The 12,319-nt window shown below is 37.8% G+C and overlaps 1 protein-coding gene across 4 annotated transcripts in view; it reads left to right on the top strand.

Moving 5' to 3' along the window:
• Positions 1–12,319, top strand: part of DLC1 (DLC1 Rho GTPase activating protein) — a 261,319-nt gene that overhangs the window by 157,660 nt on the left and 91,340 nt on the right. Inside the window, exon 1 of one of the 4 annotated variants that reach the window (XM_027885501.1) lies at positions 3,844–4,151. The exons of the other annotated variants lie outside the window; for them this stretch is intronic. Within the exon in view, the coding sequence (XP_027741302.1) occupies positions 4,037–4,151 (115 nt within the window). The 5' untranslated portion in view covers positions 3,844–4,036. Of the gene's footprint in view, positions 1–3,843; positions 4,152–12,319 lie in introns of those variants that run through there. 4 annotated transcript variants of the gene reach the window in all.

Genomic DNA, 12,319 nt, shown 5'->3' with positions numbered 1-12,319 from the left:
ATTTGTTGCAGCCTGTACAGAAGTCACAGCAAAGCTCAAACTGACATCATGTTTAAAAAACTATGTGTCTCTGACTGGCTATGCATATTTTGGATGCATACATCTTTGCAGACCCAAGGGGCCAAAATCACATAGATGAACCAGAGATAAACATAAGAATTTGTACATTTGTAAACATTCAGAAGGGAAGTCAATGTATTTTCAGCAAGCTTGAAGCGCATGAAGCTTGCACAACTGTTTGTTTACTTCCTGGGAGCTGGACGTTGCCAGAACTAAAAATGACATCACCATTCCTGTCTGTCCTAGTACCTGATGCATTCTGTCTGCTCTTTGACTTGAAGAGGAAAAAGGATCTCCGTTGTTATCTTTGCAGACCAAAGCATGGACAGAACCACCAAAGGACAGAAAACAGATTGGTTTGTCAAAGTTAGGTCCTTCAGCTTGAAATGCTAGAGGAGGGGTAAGGTTCTAGGAAATTACTTCTGCCTTCCGCCCTTGGCTAGTTTGAGAACTGTATGTTTAAGAATGAGCAGCACTTTACAAGTAGTTCCAGCCTTGAGAGGGAGATTGGAGAGGCTCAGCTTTGCTTATGTTACCAAGATATTTCTAAAAATATATCCAAAACAAGAAGTGAGAGAAGTCAGTGGTTGCAGTCCCAAGGCAGGCCAGGCCTGGGGGACAGGAAAGACTCTGCCCTGGGAGCAGCACTGGTGGGGCCAGTCTCAGCTGGTGGGAGCGCTGGCAGGACAGGGAAGGTAGGGTTTGACCCCTATAGGTATTTGCCTCTGGAATTCCACAACAACCGTTCCTGGGCATGCATGCTGCTCCTCATGCATGGACTGGGCAGCCACCTATCTCCCAAGGGTGTATTATCGGTCTCTCCACGAACACCAGCTGCTGCATTCCCCTCTTGTCAGCAACAGACTTCTCTCCTTCAGATTCCCCTCATACTATTTTTAGTTCAGCACGCATCTTTGTCGACTGACCCAGTTTACCTTTAGAGCATAACGATTTATTTGGGTGCGGAATTTTCATTTCAGCCATTAAACAGAAAACTCTGAATAAAATGAAATAATTCTGGAAGGTAGCTAGAGTACTGACTGCACTAAGACTGTGATCACCATCAGTATTATTCAAATATAAAACCTATGTCTGATGGTGGTCATCTGTAAGTTTCCAGACACAGTGAAGCCAAGAGATAGAGCTGCATCATAAATTTTATCCAGATGCTGGTTGGGGTTTAGGATTTTGCTTATTTTTGTATGCACTTTGCTGTAGTATATGTATGCAGCTAATTGAATTGCAGATGTAACCAGTGGAAGGGTGCTTAGGCCATTTCCCAGCTATGGAAAGGTATTTGTTTTCACATTTTCCGGTACATTTAACCTATCCATGGCCCAATAAACATTTTCTGGGATTTAATTGAATTCTTTACATAATCTTACTTAGACTGTCCCTTTATATGTGTTGTAGCATCAGACAAGCAAACTCTCTCAGCAGTCTTCCTCTGCTTTATTACAGTTTATTCCTCTTTGCCCCTTGTCATGTCATTCTAACATTTTCCAGACCATTTTGTTGAACTGGTTGCACCGTTTTAAATATTTTGAGCTGTGACCTGTCTATACATGTAGCATAACACACAGTAACTCTCAAAAAATCCAACCCAGATCAGCAATATATATTTTATTAAGGTGTTTTTTTTTTAATTTTTAAAAGTTGTTTAGCTGCTGAAATGAATAATGGTCTTCATGTTTTTATTTACATCATAGCATAGACTAGGGACATACTTTTGAAGAGGATCTCCCAACACCATTCTTTGGTTCACATCTCCAAGCAGTCTTGGAGCACATGAACTGAATGGCTTTCAGATGAAACTAAGCCAAAAAGATGCACCCTGATAGTGTGCTAGTGACGTCCAACCCAGCTGAGGATTCATTCAGTTCATGAGATGCAGGTAGACCTAATTCAAAGTAACCCTACCTTGAGATGTGTCAAAACATTGGTACCATTTATTTTGCTGTATAAATCCATTTTTTCTGGACCACATTGTTGGTAAGCTACTGGTAGTTAGCTGGTTGGTAAGCTACTGGAAGTTAAAACCCTGTTGAGACTGCCTTCTCCCTCACTGACTTCTGAAATACAGAGGTGCACACTCAGCTCTAGATTAAATTTTTGTTTATTGCATCCTCTTTTAAAAATTAATTTCTGCTCTTCCAACCTGTTCACTAATAGACACAACAGCAGATCTCATCTGAGCAGGGTGTACGTGTTTCAAAACAGATAGATTGTGCTTTGGTCATCATGTCAGTATTTGCTTATGTAAGCCTATATCAGCATTTGCCAATGTAAACATTGCCACTTGCTCTACAAGTCTTGCCAGAATAACAATTAAAAACAACAAACCCCAAAACATACAAACAAGCAAAAAAATCAATAAGAAACCCCCACAACCACACAAGAGTGTGTAATCATATTGGATTTCTCTAGAGAGTTGTCTGCTTCTTTCTCCATCCGGCCTCAAAAAGTAGGAGAGTGTAATGAGGAAAGCAACTGCAAACTATAGCGATCCCTTGCTGGTGTTGGTTTTGTTCTAAGACATACACAGGACATTAATGTTTGCAGATGCTCTATAAAGATAAAAGACAAAGGCCTAGATGGGAAGAAATGATGATCTGCATTAAATAGATGGTGAGCCTATTCTGCCCTCAGTTACACTATGGCAAATCCCATAAATTTCTTTTCATTGTCAAAATGAGATCATGATTTGTCTTGAAGAAAATGAGGATTAGTGAAAATGAAGAGAACTGAGAAGACACAGAAAAAAAGTTACAACAAATAAGAAAGTGAATGAAAAGAAAAACTGTTTTGTTCTAGGAAGGAATTCAAAGGGAGTGGAAATCCACAGGCTGAAACTCACAGTTCTGTAATTTGGTCTCTGTGTGTTATCCTTGTAAGAAGTTAATCAGGTTTAATAATAACATAATAATTCTCAAGAAAATAGTGGTATTTGATGTTAACGGCTGTATTTGCTGTTAAAGAAAAAAAAGAAAAAAAAAAAAAAGAAGGACTTCACCTAGAATAAACATGAAGACAACTTTATTCAACTGTTATTGCTTTCCCTGATAATAAAGGGGATTAGGCTTTTTAGGCTGACATCTCTCATCTCTTCACACGTTACTAGAAATAATATTAGAAGGGCAAGAGAGTTTCAGATACCCCATAGGGAAGCCACTGGACACAGTAAACATTAAAAAACAATTAAAAATATCAAAATAAGCAAGATCAAATGGCTTAATTTACCATGGTTATTCATCTCAGTTACATTCATAAACATTTTTCATATGGGACCTTATCTTTCCGTTCAGCAAAGATATGGAGTTTAGTTCCCTCTTCTTTTTCTTACCTCCCCTTTTCCTCTCATTTCTGTATTTCCATCCTTTCGTCAGTGCACTGTCACAAAATGCTCAATACAGAGAACTCTGAATCAGTCCCTCTTCTGTGGCATAGATAGGTTAATATGCAAAAAGAATATGGTAATGAAATAAAACACCTAAACTCTCAATACTTACAATCATTTCATCTCTTTTTTTATTTCTTACCTTTTTCATGTCAAAACATGAACGATTACCTGAAATATCAGCTAAGCAGGGAAATATTATCCTAATAAATGGGCATGCAAGTATGTGCCTGGTAAGTTATTTGATTAAACAGGAAGCTAGAATCCTATAGATATCCACAAATAAAGCCCCAAATCTAAATGACTGTATCGTTAGCTCATTTGTAAACTGTTCCAGATGTAAGATTTTGGCAGCTTTCCAGTAGGCTGGCTGCAGTCTGAGCTTTCCTGCATCCGCAGTGAGAACTGCAATGCCTGACTCTTCAAGGAAAAGCTCCACAAGGCTGATGACAAATTATATAAAGTAACAACCTGACTGCCTGGCAAAGAGAAATCCAAACAGATACCCGGGCAAAGAATGCCCTTTTTCCTGGGGCTAAGCTACAGCCGTTTGACCTGGATGTCTGATCGATCTGCATTATGCATCACCCGGTGAAAGCCCCTCTGAGAAGATCATTTAGTGATCACATCAGGGACTCCACTGCTAGAGCTTTGGATGTTATCTGGAAAAACACGAGAGACAGACGACTGGCAGGTGAGAAGGACATTACATAAATATATTTTAGTATTCATAAGGGATCATAATCAATAATGGTAGTTAGTAGTATCATTTGCATAATGTAACGATGTCACCTCTAAGTATTTCTCCAGCCTTCTGTTTTGTGTGTCATGTTACTTGGGTGCTATGCCTATTGTGGAACTGTATGTGCTTCTCTAACTAGATGAGATAAACATCAGTTAAAAGAAAAGGAGCAATGAATTTTGGTCCAGTATTTTGGTGCAAACTCCTCATAGTAAAGTGTGCTGAAGCATTTTATTTTGCTGTTAGGTCAGACCCTGTGCTTTACTGCTGTGATGTGCTTCAGTGAGTTGCGTTACAGAGTGTTTTGAGCCAAGGAGTGTGTCAGTTGGAATATCTGGGCTGTGCACTGAGCAATTACTGGTATTTCCTCTGGCAAGGATTTCAGTGCTGTGAGCTCCAAGTGAGTGTCAGATATGCCCGAGCTGGGCTTCTGAGATATAAATTACCAGCCAACTAGAGAGTTGCAGTCCACATTTTTATTTTGACTTGCAAATATTCAAAAACTCTAGTCAGACCATAATAGAGGGCCAGAGAAGAAACCAGTTTAATTCACTTGATATTACACTGCTCTTATTGTCTGTTAGACAAATGCTTCTCTTTCACCCTGCTCAGGTTGTTTCTTTTATTTTGTGGCATTTAGAGGTTTCAAAAAGGGCAGCAGAAATGGACAGTGGGTGTGACTGCCGGAGGGATCACTTCAGTTTGTTTGTATACTTACAGTGGGGGTGGTTTATCACGATGGGCGGGAAGGAGGGAGGAGAAATGTGAATAATGATAAGATCAAGGATGAGATGACCCAGAGGCAGACTGTATGGCTCACTAATGTAAACTGAACTTTTACATCATGTCCTTCACTTATGTTTTGGAGAAATAAGAGTAGCTAAGTGTATAACAGACATTTGGTTGCACACTGATTCCAAAACTAATTACATTGGGTAATGAGGTAGTGAGTGACCATGGCCCATAAAGAAACATAGGAGCAAAAACCTGCTTTGAATTAGACTTATTCATAAAAATCTTGTTCTGCCTATTAGTGACTGGATAAATTCTGTGCCTGTTCCCATAGATAACAAAGGACAGTGAGTTACCTAGCCAGAAGAATTCAGCCTTACCACAGTTTTACAGTAAAACCTCATGGTCATAAGGGATGGAGGCATCACATTTACTTTAGTGGTCAGTAGGTAGTCACAAATATGGCAGTGTTATGAAAGCACTGGTCATTAACCTTTTTCCACAGCAAACTGAACTGGGCATACAGTCCACTTCATCTCTCAAAAGTGCGTTATAAAACTGGACTACTTTTGTAGCTTAATGAGTGCAGGGCATGAAGCAGCAGTCACAACACAGGTCTTGATGTTTGTGCCATTGCTGAAACTCCACTGGAAGGAGCACCAAAAGGAAAGACATTCTGAGTAAAAAGGCATGGATCTATAATCTATAAAATCTATAAAATCTATAAAAAGGGAAGCTGGTGGGGCCAAATCAGCCTTTGTTTAATCTGTGTGCTGCCTCTTCAGAGGGACACTTGTTTACCCTGACATTCGTTTCCATTCCACCTGCTAGGGATGTTTATGTAAATGCTTTGAAGTAAAAATTTAAATTTATCATTAAGCTGGCATTTGCATTAACAGACTCTCAACAGTACCTCTGGCCTATGTCCACATAAGACAACTACTGCCTTCTGTAAAATTATTTTCCTCTCATCAGTTGACACTGGAAAGCATATAAGGACATGTAATTTGTACTTCTCCACGTGACCTACATATGAAAATATGCAGATTTTATCAGGATACAAAGAGGCCTTGATAAATGTATATATTTAACCTTGCATATGATTACCAAATATTTGGGGGCTAAACAACTGCTAATTATATTTCTTGGGACTCTGTCACATTCCTAGAAACGAGGAGTGAACGTGAACCCTTTAGCCTCTTTAGCTGCACTGATAAGGGTCGGCATGTTTTTACTCTACTTGGCAGCTGGTTATGAGCCATCACAGCTTTTATCAATACAAGGCTTAGATGTTAGAGGACCCTTAACAACAGTGACAGTTCCATTTTCCAGGCTGTGCTGGTGATGTAGGCTTTTCAGTCCACTAGTATATTTGGGCTGCTGTCAGTCAGAAAGTCAGAAAATAATCAGGCAATAAGCAGTACAGTATGTAACTAGAGTAGATATCAGGTTGTATTCCAGAAAATACTTCATAATTAACAGAGATTCAGGAAGAGAAACAAAACAGCAAGTTGAGTTGTTGTTCTGTTTGTTCTTTGGAATATCAGCAATTTAAACTGCTGACTACCTAAAAATGGTCAAGAAGGGTCATGACACTGAAATAAGAAATCCTCTTAGATCAGCAATTTGCGTTATCAGGACACGCCTTTTAAAAAGCACATTATTTGCAGAAGAAAGAAGAAAATGTGAAATATGCATTCTTCATCACATATCCAAGAAAAAATAAACAAAAAAATGTTTTGCCTTTAAAACAACCTTCTAGCCTGCACACAGACATAGAAAATCATGCAATATAATTTAATATAATCACCAAACAGGGAGTACTGTCTACCTCCTATGTTGGGAAAATATCATGACAAATGTCTCTTCCACTAGCTAAGAATGGCTGGACAAGAGAAGTCTTTGGGGAGACCTTGTAGCAGTTTTCCACTACCTAAAGGGGGCTTTACAAGAAAGCAGGAGAGGCTTTTTGCAAGGGCATATAGTGATAGGGGGAATGGCCTTAAGCTGAAAGAGAGTAGGTTTAGATTAAATACTGGAAATAAATTCTTTACTTTGTGAGTGATGAGGCACTGGAACATGTTGCCCGGAGAGGTTGTGGACTCCCTGTCCCTGGAGGTGTTCAAGACCAGGTTGGATGGGGCTCTGAGTAACCTGGTCTAGCAGAAGGTGTCCCTGCTCATGGCACAGGAGTTGGAACTAGATGATCTTTAAGGCCCTTTTCAATCCAAACCATTCTATCAGTCTATGATTCTATGATCATGTAATCTTAATGACACAACATAAGAGAATCAATAGTCCTGGACGAAGTGATATCAAAAGTATTTGAGTTGCTATTAAAATTGTATGGAACTAAATGACTGTAGCTAAAAATGCTTTGATTTTGAGCTGGCACAGTAAAGGAATGCAAATGAATATGAATTGCCCTCTTGGATCACCTCTGTGTCCTCTCCAATGCTGGCCACTGTAGAGCAGCATCCTCCTGTTGCTTTTGAACTCTAACACCAGGGCTGAGTTTGGCACAGATGCCTGTGCCATCTCATCTTGTAGCAGAATAGCTTGTGATTCAGCCAGCCGGGGCCAAGGACACTTGTGCTAAATAAGGTATATTATTATAACAAATTATGGTATATTGCTACTGTTGTATAAATTTGGTAAATCGTATAAATATGATATATAATTATAAAATACCTATCCTGAGGAGCAGTCAGTTGCAGCTCAGCACAGTCACATCATGTTCAAACTACTTCTGATGGTAGCACAGGTCATGGTTTTCTGCTCTGTCTTTTCTCCTCTTTCTTAGTTTACATAGACAAAGAAAACCTAGATGCATGTTTATGGTCATATCTGGTGATCTTAAAATGTGGAAAATTAATCACTAAATAAATCACTAAACATTTTCAATTTCTAGGACATCAAAAAGACCCAGTAGAGATGGGAAACAATTTGAGGTAATGGAATGTTCAAAGAATAAGGACAAAGGACAGAATGAAACTTCAGTTGCCAGAGTCCCTAAAAAGGCAACATGAAAATTGGAACTTTTCCGGTTACTAACTTCACAAGAAATAGATATATTTCCTTGGGAATTCCCAGTTTATTCCCCTTACTAATGTTGATGGTCCAACATCCTCAGCTTGGAAGGGAACAACTTTCTGGTTTCTTCAGTGGACAGACTTCCCAGAAGAGACCAGGATTTCATGCACAAGAAGGGCAGCAGTGCAGAATGAGCTTCCACAGAGCACAAAGCATCATTCTTAGCTCTGAATGCAGAGATTCTCAAAATATTGTAGACATTTCTCTTAGCACTTTCACTGTTGTCTGAATTAACATGACCCAGTGTAGCATTTATCTGCATTGTACTAAGACCCATTATGTCCACCTTATGACATGACTTAATATCCTGGCTTTTTCATTATCACCAGCATTTTTTAGAAAACGATCAGCTACTGACTACAACTGATTACTCATATGCCTCTTTTAAATTAAGGGGGTTTTATGTGATGCAAAAGTTAAATTGTCTGAAATAAGACACCAAAAAAAAGGACATGTAGGTAGTCTGAGTTTGGTGAATTACTGCCAGTTATGCTGCAGTGGCTTCGTCATTGCAAGTCTAAGGAAAAACATTACTTAATTGGTATTTTAAAAATAAACTTTCAGCTTTTCTATTTGAAATTGTATTATTTATTTACCTACTTACCATTTATCATTTACAATTATGTAATTTTTTCCTAATTTAAAGTTCACTAAAACTTCCCAATATTTTATTTGCCCTAGAAATAAATTTATTTTGTATCTTTTTAGCCCACTAAAACTAAAGTGGACTTTTGCCACCCTTGTTTTCTTGGTTTCATTTTCTGTTAATTGCCAAAGAAATGCAAAATTACTCATTTGTGAATATCTGATACAGACCATTCTCATTAATTCTACTTTTCTAATACTTAAATCGTTTGGAAAGATTCTATATATCCTTGTAAGATATTGCTAAGGATGTAGAGCCACAGAGAGAACTCTGAGATTACAGAAAAAGTAATTCCATCAAACAATTCATTTTCATTTAGATTCCTTCTAGAAAACTATCAGTCAACTTTTATCCAGTTTTCATGGTTTTAGTACAGGCTGGGTTATTTTTGAGTCTACTTATGGAGAAGTTCTTTGCAGGGCTCTTTGAGTAGACTTTTTATTCTTTAATTTATGATTTTTAGCTAGAATTATACCATTATTTAAATTTTCCTTACTACTGGCCATATCAATTTGCAGGACATGTCTACAATCACTGTGAGAATCTATGACACACTTTCTGCTCTTGCTGATGTCTAATTTGTTCTTCATTATCAACATCCCTGCATTTCCATTGGATTTATAATTGCTGTTTTCTTTTATACTTTGCCTTTAACTCTGATGCCTTAAAACATGCTCGCTTACAGATTGCAAAATCTGTGAGTATATATACTTACTTATTCTTAAACAATTACCAGATACTGCTTATACCAGCATATATATCATCATCTACAGCAAGTAAAAGAACTAAAGAAAGGAATTTTTTATCCTTGGGAATTTTTTTAAGCTCCAAGTTAAGGTGAAGTATTTTGCATGACATTTCAACTGTCCCCAGAATTTATACCCATGTAGAAGAGAAATTACTGCTCTAAGTGTTTGCTTTGTTCTGAGATTGAAGAAAGATTTACAGTGTGCGTAGGTGAAATAAGGTCTTGGAAAATGGATATGTTGCAGAACCCAAGACCACTTGATATAAAGCTTCAGATACATCACTGTTTGGCTATATCAGCATTTTTAGGAAATTACTGACCCCCAATCTGGAGATAATATCCTACAGGTTTAGTGCTTTACTCAGGCTATTATATAAATATTAAAAATAGCCATTTACTATGAGGTAGAGATTGATGAAGTAATGACTTTATACACATTTGTAAATAGACTGTAATTTGTGGAAAAGAAACAGGAAAACGGTATACAACAGTTATTTGATAATAAAAGAAGCTACATAAAGCAAATGTTGCATATCCAATGCAAAATATATTATTTATATATAGAAATAATTTATTTTGGTTGAATGGTTAAATATCTTTATTACATTAAAGTTTCCTCCCTTTGAGAGTGCTCAAGAGCTTTGCTGTTATCTATGTAATTACTAAACAAACTTGTAGTGTAAACATGTTTTTTGAGAAAATATTAGTTTCATTCTTGTGGTTTATAATTCCTCACATCTTTCAAATTCATACATCAAATACAATCAGAAATAATACATTTTTTGCACAGCATATGCTTGTCTAATTTTTAAAAATATTGCCATAACAAATTTCCCATAAGATATATAGAGTATTGTATACCTTTTTCAGCATCAGTGTTTTTCTCTTGGAAGGACTGGAATTCATTTAAGGCAAAGTCCTTCAGTCAAAATGATCATTCAAAATGGCACTTGGAATTAAATGTATCACTAGGGTTTTATTTCATGTTCTGTTTCTTGATTTCTCACTCTCCATATGAAAATATAGAGAAGTGCCAGAAAGATCATTGCTGCCTGTAGCATGAAAACGGTGTTGTTTATTTTAAGCTGCTGGAATGCTTTCTTTCCAATGCTCTCATGTTTCTAATTTGACGTCTGATACCAACAAAGGTTGGAATATTCACAGGGAAAAAAACTTGTGAATACTTTGTCACCTTGTGTATTTGTGATGGGTATTTTCATATGACAGATCTAAATTGCACTGTTGGGGAACTGGGCAATTGGGAAGGTTTTTTTATTACTTTCCCATTTTCCTCCATTAGTGAATTTAAAAAATTTATTCCATGGAGCTCCACAGTCATTTCTGTAATCAGGCTACAACAATGGCACTGTTTTGTCCAACTTTACAATAAAAAGTGCACAGTATACTAAGCATATTATAAAAGTGGTTGCTACAAAATCCTTGTGCATTCTAATTACAGCAGCTGGAGAGGATTATGGAAATACATCCTTTTTTCAGCATTCTGCTTTTTCCACAGTCATTGTAGTCAATGGACTGCAGCAATCAGCCAGCAACCCTACGTCGTGTCCTGTGCCTGAAATTTTAGGAATGTGCTTTAGAGGAATTCAGCCCCTGGATACTTTAGCAATTGGGAATTTTTAGAAATAACTTTGTTGTCTTCTTCGGGACTCCAAAATGATTCTTTAAAACATGGGTCAAGGAGGGAAGGAGCAGACTCAGAGCAGTAGACCCAGAGCAGTCCACAAAACATGTCCAAGAGGAACTGAGCAGTTGTGTCGCTCTGCAAACAGAATGAGCACCCAAACATGAAAAATATCACCTTCCATCAGGCAGCTGGGACAGGAGGGGAAGGAAAAATACAATACACGTGGCAACCACCTGTTAGAAAACAGCCTCATCATTTATACTTTTCAGCATGCGAGACCTGTATGTGGTACATGTTGTCAGATGGGGATTAAAAATGAGTGAGAAAGATGAAAATTATGGTCTTCTCTCTCCAGGCCCAGTTTCATAATTCATTGTTGTGGATATTGTTAAACTCTAGTCTTAAATGCTGGATACCAAAAGATAAGCAGCACTGTGGCTCTGTTAGAAGTCTGTCCTTATGAGAGACAACCAGGAAGCCGCCTCTTCTCCTGCTCTTTGAACGTTCATGTGCACTTCCCAAAAGTGGGGGCTCACAATACCCAGACGTGGCCCCCCAGATTGTATATTCTTTCAGCACTGAGCAGGCATTTTGCACATCTGAAAGACCACTATATATTTGAAACATTCCTAAAAACTGCTGAAAGCACTGAACTGCTTTGCATCTGATTGTTTGGAAGGAGTCTTGCTCGCAAAATATTTCAACTGCTACAGTTCTACTAACATCTGGACATCTTCCTTACGTCAGAGGTGGATGATGAGATCCAGATGCTATGACTTACTGATGTTTTCATTAACTTCTTAGCAGTTTTGTCTTTGTTTTGTTTACCAACTGAAACTTCTTAACTCCAACTCACATATGTGAGTGTTACTGGGGAGATCAGGGAGAAGAGCTGGAAAGGAAGGGGGCAGTCAGAGAAATTAAATTAGTCTTTGGCCTAGATCCAAAATAACTGATTTCTCTTATTACAATGGTCTGTTCCAGGATATGCAGTCTGTGGGAAGGTCAGTCCCAGATGATAGGAAATATTTCGCTGAACTGCTATTTTCAGTAAAAATGAGATAAACTATTTGCTAATTATGTTCTAATTTAAGAGTTAACATGTTAAGCTATGAAGACAACAGGAAATGAGGATGCAAGATAATATTAATGGCAACATCATGAACTTTGCATTTACAACCATGCCTAAACCTAATTGCCATATAGGGAATATTTATTACTCTGAGGGAATATCATTATTGCAGCAGGCACAGGAG

The sequence above is a fragment of the Empidonax traillii genome, unplaced genomic scaffold (assembly GCF_003031625.1).
Source record: "Empidonax traillii isolate 1590-97213 ecotype Southwest subspecies unplaced genomic scaffold, ASM303162v1 scaffold167:size2001844, whole genome shotgun sequence".
Classification (NCBI taxonomy): domain Eukaryota; kingdom Metazoa; phylum Chordata; class Aves; order Passeriformes; family Tyrannidae; genus Empidonax; species Empidonax traillii.
This window is presented reverse-complemented; position numbering and strand designations above follow the sequence as displayed.